This window comes from Ammodytes marinus (genome assembly GCF_949987685.1).
Source record: "Ammodytes marinus genome assembly, chromosome: 7".
In the NCBI taxonomy this organism is placed as follows: domain Eukaryota; kingdom Metazoa; phylum Chordata; class Actinopteri; order Uranoscopiformes; family Ammodytidae; genus Ammodytes; species Ammodytes marinus.
Genome location: NC_137211.1, coordinates 24,146,889 through 24,166,524, shown reverse-complemented (window position 1 = coordinate 24,166,524; position 19,636 = coordinate 24,146,889). Strand labels below are relative to the sequence as shown.

The 19,636-nt window shown below is 39.1% G+C and overlaps 1 protein-coding gene across 1 annotated transcript; it reads left to right on the top strand.

Moving 5' to 3' along the window:
- Positions 1-10,630: 10,630 nt before the first annotated feature.
- foxp3b (forkhead box P3b) lies at positions 10,631-18,467 on the top strand (the record flags this gene model as incomplete). The annotated part of the gene is made up of 11 exons (XM_080030752.1): positions 10,631-10,783; positions 13,563-13,653; positions 13,796-13,970; positions 14,870-14,962; positions 15,060-15,147; positions 16,079-16,153; positions 16,313-16,466; positions 16,913-16,989; positions 17,399-17,500; positions 17,907-18,028; positions 18,410-18,467. The coding sequence occupies 11 exons, from the start codon at positions 10,631-10,633 to the stop codon at positions 18,465-18,467; spliced, it is 1,188 nt and encodes a 395-aa protein (XP_079886878.1).
- Between the last annotated feature and the right edge of the window lie 1,169 nt (positions 18,468-19,636).

The following is a 19,636-nucleotide window of genomic DNA, read 5'->3' as shown; positions in this document are numbered from 1 at the left end:
TACGGTAAGCACAAATCTTAGTGTTCCATACTTGAGCTTTGAAACAAACTGGGATTCTTAGAGAGTTACAACAGATTTACATTGGTTAGATCAGTGAGAGCGGTAAAGTGCAGTAAACGTGGTCAGTGTGCAGTCGAAACAATTATTTAAAATCACGAATACCATGACACAACGTACAGAGGGAGTGACATGCACAGAAGCTTTTGGAGTAAAAAAAACACAACAGGCATTGTTTGAGTAAAGGAACCAATTTAAAAAAAAATTGTATTAAAGATTATGATCTAAGAACACTATTGTGATAGGACACCCTGGTTGAATATGTTCACACATGCAAGTAGCCTTTTTTGAAGAAGCTTTGATTTAAAACAATTTAGCAGAGATTAAAAAAAAAAGTTTGATATTCTCCTCTAGGACATTTACCCAAATTGTTGACACAAACCTCTTATTAAATACATTGACGCATATACCTTTTATCTATATGCTTAGTACGTTGAAATTAGTGTTGCAATTTCAGACGGATGTTATGAGCTGTACGCTAAATTATCGTGAATGCAGGAAACAGTAAAAAGACGTCACTTTCACACAGAAAATAAAGAGAATATAACTCTCACCAATCAAATGTATTATCTCTGGGTTTAATTCAAATTATTTTAATCTGCCAAAGAGAGTTTCATGTAGATTAAATAATATCATATTTAATATTTCACAAAATATGTAATTGTTTAATATGTTTTTAATACATAAAATACACCACACCTGACTGTTGGTACGGTGCATACAGTAACATAATCCATGCATATAAAGTCCACACATAGTGTCTGATGTTGATTTGTTTTAAGGGTCACAGCCTAAAGTATTGGGAAGCACTGAAATATGAGGATGGTAGATGAGCTTTGTAATGATTTTTTTCCCTATCCAATAGTAGCCCTGACCTGGATATTACAAATATTATTTATCATCATATTTATTATAATATTTTCCAATGAAAGTTCATTTCCATCAACGTATTTAAATTTGTACATTTATTATTCAATTAATAAATCCATACTGGTACTGGTCTTGGGTGTTTAACTTTTCTCTTGTTTACTGTACATGTGCAGTATATGAATTAGAAATGCATTTAAAGTGTACAAAAGCTCACATTCAAAATAATGTGTTAAATTAGCAGAGTATGTTACCATAATAGACTGAAAGAAACAAATATTTTGAAAACTGATATTATATTTTCCACAGATTGGTTCAGCATGTGTTTACCTTAGCAAAGCAAATACAGTGGATGCAGGGGGAAAACTGCTAGCCTGAAGATATAATACTGTATATTATTGTGATAGAATTTTCTGATTTTGATGCCATGTTAATTCCAACCCGATCTCACGCCTGCACAGCAGACATACTCAGTAACAGTAAATTAAGTGGAATTCAAGTTTTTAATCTGGCCTTTAACTAACTGTATGGCTCACAATACAAGGCTTACCACATTTTTTTTTCTGGGCGAGAATGACTGGGAATGGGAATGGCATGTGCACATACAATTTTATGTTTTTTTTTAGTTTCACTTTGCAATCTGAAAATCAATCTGAAGTTGCTAACAAGCCTCATGATATTCTACAGCTAAGGCGAAATGTCAGATTAAGCACAATTTCCACACACACTAGAACACACACACACACACACACACGCACGCACGCACGCACGCACACACACACACACACACACACACACACACACACACACACACACACACACACACACACACACACACACACACATACACTGTCTCCATGTATACTGATGACTCATTTGTCCCCAACACCAGAGCCGGCCCAAGCCTTCATGGGGCCCTAAGCGAAATATGTTTAGGGGGCCCCTCTCCAATGTTAGCGCTGCCAAAACTATAGGCTTTTGTTAAATGTCAGTCACACACCCAGTGTTTTCCGCTAGTGCCTCCACTGTGCAGTTGTGTGAAAATATTAGACACCCGAGATCCAGACCCTCCTAAGGGGGTGCGGGGGGGGAGATTTTTTTTACCTTTTTAAAGTGAAATGCATGAATCTGGTAGCCTGGCATTCCCAGACCTGCCACTAGGCGCTGGCAAATTAAATTTGCTGCGCGTGTTGGTCTGGAGACGCTCCGTTGAAGCTTATCAAGACTACCAGAAATCTGGTATAACGTTTCAATTGGTTCTATCTAATATGGGCGCGCCAGAGCCCTTTATATGGTGCTCTGGGGAGGACGTAACCGGATGACGACAGTGACGTGCATGCGACGTCGAAGCTGTGATAGTAAACATCAAAGATGGCTGCGGATATGTTGTGTGAGTTTGAGACTGCTTTGGCCTCGACCCTTAACGAATTGGAAGACGGGACTCATAGCTTTCACTAGCAAGTAAGTGGAATGTTCTGTTTTGCCGACCGACAACGGCAAACGTTTAATTGAACAGTTTAACAGCTGTTCGCTAAACGAACGGGGCTTACGTCACTTGTGCATCGCTCTGATTGGTTGTAGTGCTATCTAACTGCGTGCAGTGGCATTTGAAATGCACGAGTAGGAGCCGCCCCTAGAGTTGGAAATTACTATTGATCGTCGCCAGACCCTCTATCGTTCAAGATATCAGGGTCAGGATTTCCAGGCTATGAATCTGGTGCACTTTGAGAGGAAAATTAAGAGGCTAAATCTGAGAAATGTTGTGTGAACAAATAATTTGGAGACACTGGGTCCGATGAATTAGAAGCTATTGAAGAAAGACACATGGATTTTCCATAAAAAATATTAATATAAAATGAAATATTATGGAGGGTCCTCTGGGTTGGGCTTGGAGCTCTTTTTCTTTTACGGGACATATTTCTCTGTAATATAAGCTATCTTTTTTTTCACAGATGAGGCTGAAATATGCTATAGACTATACACAGTGCAAGGGCAACTGAGGGTAGCCCCATTTCCAATTGTTTTTAAATAAACTCAATACACACTGTGCATAGATGTGAATGTGACATGATCAGATAATTTCGGAATACCTCCCAGATTAACTGATTAAATTTTTAGGCTATCAATTATCTAGAACAAAACATTTTATTCCTTTTTTTGTATGATAACTTACATTTGCATAATATGATGTTAATATCAAACACACAAACTAAAAAAAAGAAAAAAAAAATAATAATTATGAGGGGGCCCCCCTGGCGGTCGGGGGCCCTAAGCAACCGCTTAGTTCGCTTATGCCTCGGGCCGGCTCTGCCCATCACCATTTAGTATCATGCTCACTACCATCCCGAGCAGAGGAGCTTTGTTCATGATGTCCAGGATGTCACGTAGAAACAGAAGTCTCTAGTGTACACAATCAGCCTGACTGAGATGTGTTATTGTGCCGCTTGTGTGCATTATTGCACAAGTCGCAGTGATAGCCCTTAAAGGTGTTCATAGAAATAACAGCCGGGCATGCAAGCGGGGATTCCTGCACATGCTCTTCTAAAAGCCGCCCCCAAAATCAGGAAATGTTGCTGCAGAGGTGAAGAGCTGTCTAGAGACATTTGCTCTGATCTAAATCTTCCAAAACTAACACTTAAAGCATTTCTTAAATAATAATTTAAACTGTGTACTATATGCATTTGTTTCTTATAGTGTTACAATACCAATTAAGCATTATTCACTCCTCTTGTTTGAGACCACAAGCTGTTAAGATTGCTCTTAAAGCAATACTAGTGATCATTCCACAGTGTCCAAAACATAATGTGATGGTACATTTATATATGTTTTCTGCATGGCTAGAAATGAAGGCTCTTCATCCCATTGACATCACATTGATGTATGAACGCTGTCCAAAAGGGATATTACCTGAGATAATAAAAGATAAATCAATATTTCTAATACAATACCCACATGCCATATGTAGGTCAAGAGAGTGACCGGTTGCTTCTATGTCCTAACCCTAGAGTTTCAGAGTTGAAAGGTGCATAGGATTTTCATGGTGTTTGTACATATTATAAAAAGAGAACCCCTGCTCATTTCACACCTCCAGACCTGGTCAATCACTGTGAGGTGGGCGCGATTTTTGGATTGTCTGGTTTGAGAAGTTTGGCATTGATTTCAAACATTGTGGGAAATTCAACCAACTTCAATTGAAACTTACCCTTGTATGTATGCTTTCATGCTGTGTCCACTTTTGTTTGAAGTGTAAGCCGGAGCTGACACACGCCTACAACGTTTGGCAGCTATAGGCACAGTTTGCCCTCCTTTTGCGTTCACGTTAGTAAACAGATCTCTTTCCAGACTCCACCGTTTCAGTCCGCACTTTGCGCTTTCATGCTTCTATGCTTTATTGCACGGTGCCACATAGCTTCATTAAGAGTATCGACGTCCAGTATTTGTTGCAGATGAATAACCTGCTTCACATCCACACAGGTCGGATGTTACACACAGATTACAGGTTCATACGATGACATTGTTTGTGATAAAGCAGCACTTATTGAATAATCCTGAGCTCCATCAGAACTGTTTGTTTTCCTCTTTTCTTCTTTTTGGAAATCCAATATAAGTACACAGCCCACCTCCCCCCTTCCTGTAAATTTCCCCCATTATATTACTCAAAATCAATTCCATATGATTTAAAGCTCACAAGCTTTGAAGAGAGACAGAGACGGTCAGAGACATGGAGAGAAAGAAAGAGAGAGAGAGAGAGAGAGAGAGAGAGAGAGAGAGAGAGAGAGAGAGAGAGAGAAATAGCCTTGTTTTAGTACAAGCCTCTCAGAAGCTGCCATTTGCACCACTATACCTGCTTGTGGCAATAAGCGCTGCTCTTTGAGAATTAGGTGCTAATAACAACAAGGGTGATTTGCAATGGAAGGGGGCAGTTTTGCGCTGAAATTGGTAATATTCCCTAATTTACATACATGCAAATGGGTCTGCTTGGCAGTGCAGTTTGCGTGCATTTCCCCCTCAGCGTGTGCTCTGTGTGATTTGGATGCTATTTCTCTCTCATTTGCATAGATTTAGCGACCGCAAAAGCAGCGCAATCCTATAATGGGTCTGGCCCTATTTTGTTTTTCGACTCCTGAAAAGCTCTGAATATCACAGATAGGATTTGAAGATGAATGTTTGCATTGATCTTATTAGACAGTTGATGAGACAGAGACAGAGATGAAACAGGGCATAGAGGGGATGACATGGAGAGAACTACCACGGGGGATGCTATAACCCCCCCCCCCCTTCCCCAGATATATTTAGTATAAACAGTAAAGTAGTATTGAGTGCTAGACATCAAGTATTGAGTGCGAGACATCAGTGCTATCTCGTGATCTCTGTTGAGAAAACTAAAGGTGTTGTGATGAAAACATTCCGTGTAGGACTGCTTCCTGTTGTGTTAAACCTGCAGTGATGTCTGGAGGCTGAGAGGAACCATGAAACCCACTCTAATAGACATGATGTACAGAAACCTGTTGACCCCAAAAATAATTAGATCATCAGGTGGTGATCTTGAGATAAATGGCCAGCTCAAGAACTGCAGAAAGCATTAGACTTGGATTTAAACCAGAAGTCACCAAAAGTTTTGATCTGCTAAATGTGTTACTTTGCACCAAAGTTTGCCTGAATATTTTTATTTATTTATTTATCATCAACCTACAGCTTTAACTCCTGCACTCTGATAATATCCATGCTCCATCTTCTTAAAAACTGTTAAAAACTGTTATAAAATTATTATTAGGAAGCATCATTTCAACAAATCAAGCCACCTAATTGTATTATAGTGTTTTTTTTAATAAAAGTTATTTTCTCATGAATGAAAATATATCAAAACAGTAACAAACACACAAAAGGAAACAGTAGTATATGAGTATTGGCGTGTTCAAATACAGCAGTATTTACAACAGTTAATGTGATGTGACAAAATGGTTATGATTTGGATAATGAAAACCTGTGAACAATTCTTGCGCAGTTAGTGTGTGTGTGTGTGTGTGTGTGTGTTAGATCAAAGATCTGAAAACAAGAGGCTTCTACACATTTATTTGTACTACCAAGTATCAAAGCGATTGGGAAGTCTTGAGATATGGGAGTATGTGAGTAATGAACCCACACATATAAAGAGTAGTACCATTATGAGACATCTACCACTTTCCACACTGTAATGTGGCTGATCACAATATCCAAACAGGAAATACTTATTCATACCCATTTGTGGCCGTCGGATGTTGACTCACAGAAATCCAACCAAATATTAACAATTAATATTGGCATTAAATCACTTTGAGTGTGCAGTGTTGTGACTAAAGCACTCCTCACGTTGACAAAACAGACTGTGAGGCTTTGATGGGCTTCTTCTAGGCTAGATAATGTAGTGAAGGGAAAGCCAGAATGAGAGATGACAGTGAGAAGCCACAAACATTTTCATACTCTCACCTTCTACTGAATTCCTGTGGGTGTGCATATGCATATCGCCTCTTTGGTTTATTGTATAAATGCACGCTTCCCTACAGCCTTCTCTAAGAAACCTATGATCTAACAGAGAGATAGCTGAAAGACGGGGCCCCACTCCCACACTTACATAATATGTTATTTACATGATTGGGATGATTACAGTTTGCTTCAGTGCATTGAAAGACCTGTCTTTTCACATGCTTTCATGTATGCAATCATGATTAAGCATGACAAACCATCATGGTTTCATGTTTCTAAAATCCAGGGCATAAGAGTATGTATAATGTGCTTACTGGGGAATTAATTCTTACTGAAAAGTGAAAATGCCATTTTCTAGGCATAACAATACAGCAAATACAGAATGAGGTATGGAAGGTTAAGACTGCAGTAACCTTTTGAAACATGTATGTATATTTACTTTGTTTCTACACATTTTTGGGAAACATACTTATTTTCTCCTTTTGTGAGATTGAGATGGTCAAGTCTGTGTGAAGTGCAGAAACTTGAGGCAGGATGAGGGTAGCCCAAACAGACTGGAAGCAGGGGGGAACAGCATGGCTCTGTCCAAAGTTCATAAATACACCTACCAACAGCTTTAAAGTTCACTGATTAACATGTTTGAGTATCTGTGCATAAACATTCATGTAAAAAAAAACAATTTGTGGTTTTATTGGGGATTTACATGTTAAAATATTTCCGGATTAATAAAACACAACTTTTGTAATACAGTTTGGACAGTAGCAAAGGACTGCAGCAGCCATTAACGTTATAATGTGATAACGTGATGGTTTGGAAGCCTCTGGAAAACTAAAATAGTACAAATCAATACAGGATATCAAAGTTGGGGGTCTCAATAGACTTTTGTGAAAGTCTGAGTGGGCGTAGCCGTATCAAACATCTCCATGGCAACAGTCCTCATTTTTATCGAATGTTCGGATGGATAACTGCCGTGATTGGTTCAAATACTCATTGCGTCATAAGAACCAGAGCATAGCCCGCCTCATTTAAACCAAACTTCTGTAAAGTTTATCAAACTTAAAGGACAACATTTTGGATTGGTAAATATCCCCAAATCATGCAACCAACTCCTAAATTAAATAGTGAGAATGATTTTGTGGATGTGGGTTTACAGCGGCTTAAAACTTGTAATAAAACCTGATAATGTAGTAACTTTCCAATAGTGTAATAACATTTATGAACCAATAAAGTAAAAACTTTTTGCCAATAATGTCATAAGTTATTACATTCCTGGTTGAAATGGTAAGGGTAAGTGTCATGGAAGTGTGATACTTTATTGCCAAACTTAAATAAAGTGAAGTATATTATTACATTATCGGCTCCAGTTATTAATTTTAAAAGTATTTTATTTATTTTTTTAATTAAAGGACCGGCCAACAATGTAACAACCGGACAATAATTAATAACTCATTATGTAATGACTTACATTATAAGCACAAAGTCATCATTTTGCAAAACAATGCACAAAGGAAAAGAGTGATATCACTGGTAAAATAAATAGTGATATTTCATATAACATTTAAATGGTGAAATTGTGAAGGCAAGTATTAACTTGTAATGAAGTTTTACAGCAAAGGATTCCTTATTCCTTGTAACCTAATAGACCTTATAGCTGAATAGACTTTAGCTTCCATTTGGGTGTTTGAGAGTATTGATGGACTGTGGAGAAGTTTTTTTTAGAAGGCTTTATGAATATTTTATCCGTTTCCACCATGAACACAACCTGACTGACATGAAGTTGTGCTGACACAGTCAACAAACTGTACACTAGTGTAGTCTATACTATCTTTTAAAAGTACTAAGTATAGCTATATGACGACAGCTCTGTGCTCTTGATGAAGCTGGGTGTCATAAAGTGAAGTGCTTTTCCAGGAAAGAAACCATCCAGGCATCTTCGACAAACACAAGTCCCAGTGGTTGTGGGTGACATATCACTGTGCTGCAGAAAAGTAGAGCAGCTCGACTGCGGTGGTGATACTATCAGTGTGTGTGTGTGTGTGTGTGTGTGTGTGTGTGTGTGTGTGTGTGTGTGTGTGTGTCTGTGCACCTGTGTACAACACAGCCTCTCTGTTTAGAAGGTTTGCTACAGGAAATGTTGTGAACCACTGAAGACTTTAAGTGTTAATTTACATGTGTAGGGTACATGCTGCAGTGAATGCTGGATGCTGATTGGCTGGAGGGTGTGCATTATTCTAACAAAACCACACAGCTCTGATGTCACGTACTAACTTATTCCCCATGTCTGGAAGGTTACATCTGCATGTATATGGGAGCAGTAAAGTAATAGTAATGCCCAATGTGTTGTCCAAAATAAACAATATTTATATTGAGGAAACAAAAACTTCACAACAAAATTGCATTGAGAAGACAATATTTGTGTTAAGAAAATTAATTCAATCTAAAAATAAATGAATAATTATAATAAATCAATCTGTCTAGTTTTAGTTTTTAAAAGAATATTTGTTCATTTGTTTGTTTGTATTTCAGCTTTTAAATGATAAAATATTGCATAGAAATTAAAAGGTTTTGCAGACAATTTGAATAATATGTTCTTAATATATCTTTAATAACTAATGTGTAACTTCAAATTAAAAGCTTGTGCGCAGAAAATAAATGTCAAACAATTGTTTACATGTATCATGTTTATGGGTGAACACAATGCTGTTCAAAATACAATTATACTAAATCCAGAATGTATCCAGTAATCAGACATGGATGACTTGAAAGAATCAAAGAAACCTATTGTAGGTTCAAGTGGCTCACTTAGATTAGCTTGTTGATGGTTGGATATCTGCTCAGCTTTTCTTTTTCTACACTGTGATATGTGAGCAGCTAACTGATCTTCATTTCAGCCAATTCCCGAAAAAACATGTAGTTCCCTAGTGTTTTATATAGCATTTGCAAGCCATTCATAGGAACAACTGTGGTGTAACTGGGTTGTCAAAAATCCCTTTGACCAATTCAACTGTTTGATCACTTATCTCTAGGAAACAGCTGCAGCTGATCTACATGAGAAGACAAAAATCCATCATTAACATGTTCATTTACAACATCCAACAGACTGAATACAACACATCTACAGATTATAAATTATTAATGGGGATGTATCTTTTGTTCTAAAAGGAATTTCAAATAATAGTTTCATGAAATTATCCGGTTTGGGGTGAGATAGTGGCCCTGAGGTATAGGGGAGAACGGGGGAATGTGAGACATCGGGTGATGTGAGACACCCCCTGTATCTAGGCAATGGAACACATTTTTGGTCATGTGAGATATATGTTTTCAAGCCCCTCTCATCTCCCCTTGGCCATGAAGGAGAGGACCACATGGTGATGTTGTAAGCATGTTTTTTTCACAAAAAAATATTTTTTGCATGTAAAAGTACATTTTCTTGCTGTCAACTTAATCGATTGTTGTGCCAAATCAAATTGATTCAGCTGGAAAACCTTCTATCATACATGTTGATGAACTACCAACATATGAAACCATGTGATGATGTTAACTGAAGATTAGCCTGAAATGCTGAGAAGTTTTTTTCTCAAATTGAGACAAATGCTGTGGGGTAAAGTGAGACAGTGTCTGTGCCCTCTTTTAATGAATCCATATATTTGAGGTAGCAAGGAGTTTGAATAAGACAAAAGACAATGTGGGCTGGAGGTGGGGGTTGATGGTTGAAGGGGAGTCAGCAACGGCATTGTTTGGCATGTATGTTTGTGGGGGACAGGAGAGTGACCTTTAACATCAATAGACTCTTAGTAATATGACTTTATATAATGAATGATCACAATAAAACGAATGCAGAAAAATATTAATCAAAGACTCAAAAGATGGAAAATGACAGCTGGGTCTAGTCCTGTGTTCTGAGTCCCAGGCTGTTCTAGCTGGTTCTGATTGTCCTTTGCTCTGATCCCCAGACACTAGCTGACTCTAAGGGTCCTGTGTTCTGACCCCCAGACTGTGTTTTAATCTAACTGGTTCTAGAAAACAAAACAAGCATAAGGAAATATGATTTTTTTTTAATTGAACAGAAAACATTATGTAACAAAACGCATTAATATAAATGTAAGTTGTGTCCATTTTTATGTTGTTTTATTTTATACCTGCAGGCAGCTGCACTTTGGAGACTCTGAGCTTGTTTCTCTGTCGTGACATGGAGGATATTATCCATTAAAAATTGGTTGCTGTTTTTTTTTCCTTCTAGAAGATGCCAGAGACATCGGATGAGAGCAAGAGATGTGGACAGCACCAATCAAAACCACAACGTGACAAGATCAAAGAGCTGGAGGAGCCAAGTCCTACTCCTCCATCACCTCCTCCTCAGACCAGGGACGTGTCTCCGCCCGCCTCAGGAAGTCAGGTATGTAACTAATGACATCATAAAACCTACGGGCTGGAACAAACCTAACCACTTCCTAAACACAGAGACGTACAACTATCTATGAAATATTGTCCTGGGTTTAAGACGTGGTGGAAAAAGTGTTCAAAATCTCAGAGTGCTCTAGTACTCTCTATGTAGGATGAAATCCCTGAAAGTTTCACACTGTTATATATGATATAATATACAGTATCTCACAAAAGTGAGTACACCCCTCACATTTCTTCAAATATTTCATTATATCTTTCCATGGGACAACACTGAATAAATGACACTTTGATACAATGTAAAGTAGTCAGTGTACAGCTTGTATAACAGTGTAAATTTACTGTCCCCTCAAAATAACTCGACACACAGCCATTAATGTCTAAACTGCTGGCAACAAAAGTGAGTACACCCCTTAGAAAAAATTTACAAATTGGGCCCAAAGTGTAAATATTTTGTTTTGCCACCGTTATTTTCCAGCACTACCTTAACCCTCTTGGGCATGTAGTTCACTAGAGCTTCACAGGTTGCAACTGGAACCCTCTTCTACCCATTCATGACGACATCAAGGAGCTGGTGGATATTAGAGTCCTTGCGCTCCTCCATCTCCCGTTTTAGGATGGCCCAAAGATGCTCAATAGGGTTTAAGTCTGGAGACATGCTTGGCCAGGCCATAACCTTTACCCTCAGCTTTTTTAGCAAGCCACTGGTCATCTTGGAGGTGTGTTTGGGGTCGTTATCATGTTGCAATACCACTCTGCGGCCCAGTTTACGAAGGTTGAGTGCACATGGTCAGCGTCGTACACAGAGGTTGGCTTTGGAAAATAGACGTATGAGTGCTGCCAGCATTGCTGAAGGGCTTGAAGGGGTGGGGGGGTCAACCTGTCAGTGCTCAGACCATACGCCGCACTCTGCATCATACTGGTCTGCATGGCTGTTGTCCCAGAAGGAAGCCTATTCTAAAGATGATGCACAAGAAACCCCACAAAAAGTTTGCTGAAGACAAACAGACTACGGACATGGATTACTGCAACCATGTCCTGTGGTCTGATGAGACCAAAATACATTTATTTGGTTCAGATGGTGTTAAGAGTGTGGAGCGGCAACCAGGTGAGGAGTACAAAGACAAGTGTGTCTTGCCTAGAGTCAAGCATGGTGGTTGGAGTGTCATGGTCTGGGGCTGCATGAGTGCTGTCAGCACTGGGGATCTACAGTTCATTGAATTCTAACATGTACTGTGACATACTGAAGCAGAGCATGATCCCCTCCCTTCATAAACTGGGCCGCAGGGCAGTACTGCAACATGATAACGACCCCAAACACCCCTCCGAACGACCACTGGCTTGCTAAAGAAGCTGAGGGTAAAGGTTATGGACTGGCCAAGCATGTCTCCAGTCTTAAACCCTATTGAGCATCTTTGGGGCATCCTCAAACGAGAGATGGAGGAGCGCAAGGTCTCTAATATCCACTAGCTCCTTGATGTCGTCATGAATGGGTAGAAAAGGGTTCCAGTTGCAACCTGTGAAGCTCTAGTGAACTACATGCCCAAGAGGGTTAAGGCAGTGCTAGAAAATAATGGTGGCAAAACAAAATATTGACACTTTGGGCCCAATTTGGACATTTTTTCTTGGGGGTGTACTCACTTTTGTTGCCAGCAGTTTAGACATTAATGGCTGTGTGTCGAGTTATTTTGAGGGGACAGTACATTTACACTGTTATACAAGCTGTACACTGACTACTTGACATTGTATCAAAGTGTCATTTATTCAGTGTTGTCGCATGGAAAGATATAATGAAATATTTGAAGAAATGTTAGGGGTGTACTCACTTTTGTGAGATACTGTAGTATTCATATTATTTATTTTCGAATCACTAAATTATTTCTCAAGTACAGTGCATTTTAATGGCCGCTGTAGAGCTAGAGTTATTCTAATGATCAACGTTTAAATGGTTGTAGGTTAATCTAAAATGATGCATCATGTTATATAATATTATAAGAATATGTTTTAACTTACAGATGACCATGTACTAATTATCAAATATTGCCTCTCCTGTTTTCTACAGAGAAGTGATTAAAAGTGCCAGTGCGATTACATCTTTCAACCTCGTTTCAAACACATCAACCCTTGAAAGAGAGCATAAGGCAGCACTAGGATAGAGCCAACACTATATTCTAAAACATTCTTGAAAAAAAGGGATTGTTGTATTGGAAATTTTCAAATGATCACACAGACAGTGTTTAGAGATGTCCGTCTAACTGGCAGTTAGATTCAAAGCAGCAGTTAGATTCTGGTCCAATCAGAGCAGACTGGGCTTTTTGGAAGGCGGGGCTTAAAGAGACAGGCTCTAAAACGGAGCTTTTCAGAGAGGGTGACATATTTAGCAGTGGCAGTGTGAGAAATATAGGGTTTGTTGGACACAACAGCATAACAAAAGTTTCTAGTAGAAACCCAAATTACAATTTTGAACAGAAAAAGAGCAATATATATGTGACCTTTAATATGTTATCATGGTTCTTATTGTAACCTGTTGGCTGAATTCCAACAGCAGGACTCATTTTTTAGTAATATTTTTGAACAAAACTCTTATAAATGGAATTAAACAGGCAGCCTTTATGAAGAACTAGGGAACATTGACTTTGGTAATGGTGAAACCCATCACCTCCTCATGAATATTCTTGAGGCTAGAATGAGCAATATACGGCAGTGTTAGTGTAGTTTGAGCTTACTTTTAATTTGTCACATCGTCCAAATGACATAGATGTTTTTCCCCCTAGTGTCGGAGCACAACAGAAGGAGTTAGGCAGAAGCAGCAGAGGCCGTCTGTGCTGCGTCAAGTTTCCTTAGCAGCTTCCAGAAGACAACCAGGTACGGTACGCGGACACTTCCGTCGTCAGCAACATTGTCTTTCTGCATGACAATCATTTTGAGATCCATTTAGAATCCCCTTTTTATCCCCTATTTTTTTTACAACATAACAAATGCCTACATCAATGCCTTCTCCCCCTAGTGCATCCAGAAAACAGCGCAGTTGTCTCCTTTTGCAAAGAAGAGGTGGATGAAGATTGTCTTCCCCAGTCCTCTTCAACACACATGGTCTCCTCTCCCAGGCAAAGCCATCACTTTTTCCCCTCGAGGAGAGACGGTTCAAAGCAGAACACCATTGAGGCCAGGCTTTGTGAACGGTGACTTTCTCACATTTACAATGAATGACAAATCATTAGTAAGATCGTTTGCTGTTTCGTAATTTGTTGGATCAAAAAAAGCATGCCGTGATGAAATACTTTAATGAATGGGGATATCTTTGTAATGTTGGATAAGCTTTCTGTTGTGGACTTGGAAAAGGTGCATGCCCAAGTTAAAAAACCCTTGCAATTTTCATTGACATAATCTTAAAGTACAGCAAAGATGCAGCAAGTGTCCGGTTTAGTGACCTCAGGACTGAGATGGTTCTGCGGTGGTGGCAATGAATGCAGAAAACTGTATTCTATAAAGCTATGCTGATGGGTACAATGTGAAAATAACTCATATTTGTTGACTCCTGGTTTGGAACCGGATGCAAGCAGCCTCCAATTTTTTTTATCCATCAATACACTCTGACCTCCTTTCAAAGGATGACAACGCCACACTTCTTCCCACCTTTCTCTTGACTGCAAACAGTCATGATTGCAGCCAGAGGTTCCCTGCAAGAAAAAAACATTAACATAGGTCATTTAATTAAAACAACCAATGCTGGAGATTTTCTGGTTGAGCCGAGGCAACCTTGTGGCAATAGTTTTTGGCTACTTGTGACAAGAGACTCATTCTTTCGATTTTGCATTGCTCATATAGGTGAGGCAGTTGAACACAAATTAAGAGATAAATTGAGAGCTCCTTCCCCGTGGCAGTTGGGTACAAGAACAGGACAAGGGGTTACTTTGGTGGATAAGACCCCATTTTGCAGCTGTGTCCTCAAACGTAACATTTAGTTTGCGAATATGCCTGAAGTAGATCTGCTTGGTTGAAAAATCTACATTTCAGCCTATATAAAGTTTGTACCTGTTATATTTTCCGACTAACAACTGCCCATCTCCGTTCCCTCCAGCCTCCCTGAAGGGACCAGTGCTTTGTTTGTGAGTGGCTTCTGCCGCTGGCCTGGCTGCAATGCCATGTCTGAAGATGTCCCTAGTTTCTTAAAGTGAGTAGACACTGATGAACGCATTCATCGAAATCAAACACAAGTGTGTTTCCTTCACAACGTGGGACTATTAACCTTGTCCTGTGTTCTCTTCCAGGCATCTCCATTCTGAACACAGTCATGGTGACAGAAGCGTTGCTCAGTGGAAGGTCCAGCAAGATATTGTTCAGTGCATGGAGAGTCAGGTGAGCTATCTCCTCCTTAATAAGTCATGGCCTTCAACACCTCGGTACATATCCCTTGTAACTGTAAACATTAAAAAACAAATGAAGCAGCACTCAGGCTTGTTTTAGCCCTGCGTAAAAATAAACAGTCCTCTATTTCATCTTAATGAGGCCATTTCTACCGTTTGACAAGGGAGGATCCAATGATTGCTTCTTTGATGATTTTGTTTGAGTGGTATTATGCTGTCCCACATGAAAACAGCAGGCTAAATAGCTCATTAATCCAGCAGAATGATATAAAAAGAAGGTTGTTACTACAGCATTATAAACCTCTGTGCTACATTTCACTTGGGGAGCAACATACACCCACCAATGCAACCGCTTGTAATTATTTAGTGCAGGGCTGTTTTAGGTCTGAACACCTTAGGAAATATAAAGAGAAACATGGAAGAAGCAATAGTTTTTAGTTTAAATAAGTGTGTACTTTTCCTACAGTTTAAAATAGCAAGAGATTTGACAGGCTGTCTTCTTACATTCATATGCAACTAATTCTGCATTAGACGACTGCAGGAAATACTGCAAGGTTCATGAAGTTATAAGGAAAGGGGGATGGGTGCGCGTAAGGACAGGATTAGCACACCCTGACTCATAATAGGATTTAGTTGTCTGACTTTAACCGTAACTTATCCACACTTAAGTTGCCACATGAAGACATTGCTGAACTACAGTGGCACTGAACCTTCTCATTACTTTAACCAAGCTGGAGCAGAGAGTGACTTGTTAGCATTCGACAATGCTAACCTTACACAGTACAAGCCAATACAATAATGCACTGTTGATCTGAGGCTAGCAGAACGGAACTAAGACATTCTGTGTGTGTCAAGTCGTGATGTCACTTATTATTGAAACACAATTTGATGTCAATTCACACAGCTCCTTCTCTTTTTTTCAGCTCATCCTGGAAAAACAGAAACTCATTGCAATGCAACTTCATCTGCACCTCTCTGAACACAAATACACCGATTTGGTATGTTTGTTTTTAATCCCTCTTGGCTATTCAGCCCCGATACGCTGGATTAAAATAGTTGCCTAATGTAGCTTGACAATTTTTTAAAGGACTTTGATATTCAGCCAAAATTCTAAAATTCTTTGAATGATTTTCTCCCATCTGCATGGTTTAATGCAGAAGGCAGCCTCAGAGTGGCCGTACAGCCTTCCTCTCTTCCTGCCCCAGCCTCTGGTTACAGATGGAGACAGAGTGCAACAATGGGCCATTAAACATCTGGAGGAGTTGTCCCAGCATGGCAACAGAGCCGCTGCTTCTGCCCACTTTCTGCCCGGTAACACACTCTCTAACTTTGTATGACACATTCTGAGCTGAGTGTGACGTGTGAGCGCGCCCACTATCAGACACAGCCCACATCTGGCTATTCAAATTACACAGATTCATGTACTGTATTATGACAATACATTACAGGCAAATTGGTTGCCTGTGATGAATTTTTAGACAGCTTATGAGTTTTCTATGTCACTATGAGCGCTACAGTTATAAATGTGTTACTTTTCATTTCAATTAAATCACAATCCCAATTCTGGTCTTACAACCAGTGGTTTATATGTATTGTTAATATAATTAATATACTGTTTATATACTGTATATATTAATATGTTGCCACTCACTGACATAATTTGGTATTACTGAGCTGAATAAGCACATAATTAACGTTAATATGTGTATGATGACATGAATTGAAGACTTATCATCATGGTTGTATCTGTTTTATAGATTTGGTCCCCAGTATTGAATGTTACAAATCAAACAACATCAGGCCTCCGTACACCTACGCCTACTTGATAAGATGGGTGAGTTTCTTCAGTGATATAGCCAGGTCAGCTTGATGTTTTTATGATTTGTGTTATTTGACAATAATTCATCTAAAAAGTATTTCACAATGATACATGATGAAGTTACATTATGGAACTTTTAAAGGCAACATCTTTCAAATGAAAATGTATTTAAATGTGCTCTAAATTATATTTTTGGTTAAGTGAACACTCCATTTCCGTAAACACAAAAGTATGAAAATATATGGAAAATTAAACACAATCAGTCATTACGGTACAAACCAAGCAATTTAACCCCTCAGTTCAATATAACCTGGATGTAATGTCTCCCGGCCTGCTTCATCCTTGCTGCAACGTTGGCTACTTTGTTAATACATAGGAGTGTGCCTGTGTGTTTCTTTTCTCACTGTGTCTGACTGTTTTGCAGTCTATCCTGGAGTCTCCAGACAAACAGCGCACTCTGAATGAGATCTACAACTGGTTTACTACCATGTTCTACTACTTCAGATACAACACTGCCACCTGGAAGGTTTGAACCACTGTCACTTACTCAAATCAGGCATTGCCGGCATTATCATTGTCACACAACTCAAGAAGTTGTTGTGTGTAAAATGCTTTAAATTGACAATACACAACTACATCAATCAATTGTGGGTTTAGATAGCTCAAGTCATAATCACAACTTCACTATTTACAAATCGGAAGTTAGAGTTACTCCCACCTGACTAATGATTATGATTAACTGGGTAGTAAGCATTGAGATTTATGGGAGATTCCTTCTTAATGCTGCTTTACATAGCCATGTTAAAAGCCACAGTCTAGTTGTCTTGTGGTTTTTAGTAATGTGTTAAAGTGATAGTCATATTACAGACAGACATAACATACCCAAAACAGCAACAACAACGTGACAAAATGATTTCTGCTGTTCTAACCAGAATGCCGTGCGGCACAACCTCAGCCTACACAAGTGTTTTGTGCGAGTGGAGGGAGGAAAAGGAGCTGTGTGGACGGTGGATGAAACAGAGTACCAGAGGAGGAAAGGACAGAAGTATCACAGGTACACACACAATAAAAACACATGGAACCTATACTCTCCACTCTCTATACTCATACCTTTCAAAACCTTTTTGCCTGGATCTGTTTAAGTTGGTTCACTTGTGCATCTTCAAAGTTCCCATGTATCAATTCTGAGTGTTATGGGGGTTCAAGAGGAGGCCCACTAAGATGCATCTCAAAGTGACAAAAAGAAAAGAAGAGGTAGGAAAAGAAAAGGGGATGAGCGGGTGAGGAAGAGAAGATGTGAGGGAGGTGAACAAGACATTTGAAATTCAATTGCATTCCAGATTCAGCCGATTCCACTTCAGCATGAAATATCTGCCCATAGTTGATATAAATAAAAAGAGCAGTCATTGCAGTGTGTGTCTGTGTGTGTTTTCAGGGACTGTCCTGTGAAGTGGCTCAAGTCTTACTCCCATTACTGTCCAGGGGACCCCTGAACAGCGGCAGATGACGACCACTGAGCCTATCCTAATGTCACATGTAGTGGTTCACAGATCGGAATGAGGAACCTGTTAAAAGACTGAACATATCTGTTTTACCTTTGTATTGTTTTCAAATGACTTGTTAAACATGGCGGTACCTTTTGATTACATAAAGACATGTATGTTGTACACTGATTTCTTATTTTCAAAAAAGGTGTTGCAAAATAAATGAAGCCAACATTGGTGGGTGTTTTGTCTTCGGAGTCCTGATTAGACCCATTCATGAACTATTTCAGTCAGTAGGTCAGAAAATTAGACTCATCGCATCATATCACATAATCCTTCTGCGTGCTCAACAGGCAACATCCTCCTACACTTTTTGCCTTAAGTTGTCCTCATTTTAGATCTGTGATCATGACTTTCACATACAATTTGGAAATAGGTTAAAACCCCTGAAAGGTTTTCCCTTTCCCACACAACCAAAACGTGTGTTAGAACCTCAAAGGCATGTGTTTGTTGTTACCATACAGTGATCTAAGACATGATTAGTGATACTGAAACATGACACTGGTGAGATTAGGAATGTGGTTTGTTGAGTAACACAACAAACTTTCACACAAATGTCAAAATTGTTCCGGGGTTAATCTTTTTTTTCTCTTATTATTGTCGGAGAACCCAACTTCCTTGGGCACTCGCTGCCTGCTGGTTCCTACTGAAGATGCAAATCATAAACGTTCTCTTTAAAAAAAATTACCCAGTAAGACCCAGCTGCTAACTTTTATTTTTTCCCAAACAAAAAGGAGAAAGTAGTGCATTTGCCAGGGACTATTTTCAGCTGTGGAATAATCCACATTTGGTGCCCTAGTGAGTATTTGGTGCAACTGGATGGTGTGTGTTGGATTTAGTTCAATTAAACGGTGTGTGTGTTCGTGGTGATGAAGGAACATGTCACAGTTTGGCTCACTGATCTGTTTTCAACAGAGATATTTGGCTCAGAGGAAGAAGATACATCATGCTGTGATACATACAAATAAAGCATATAGGCTTCAATCTGTGTTGCTTTGAGTCTGCAAATAAATGAAAATATAGAATATAGGCCTACCACCAGACGTCTCCTTTAGCAAGGTGACCACTCCAATGTTTTATTCTCCTGTTTGAGAAACACCTACAGTTAGAATCATAGA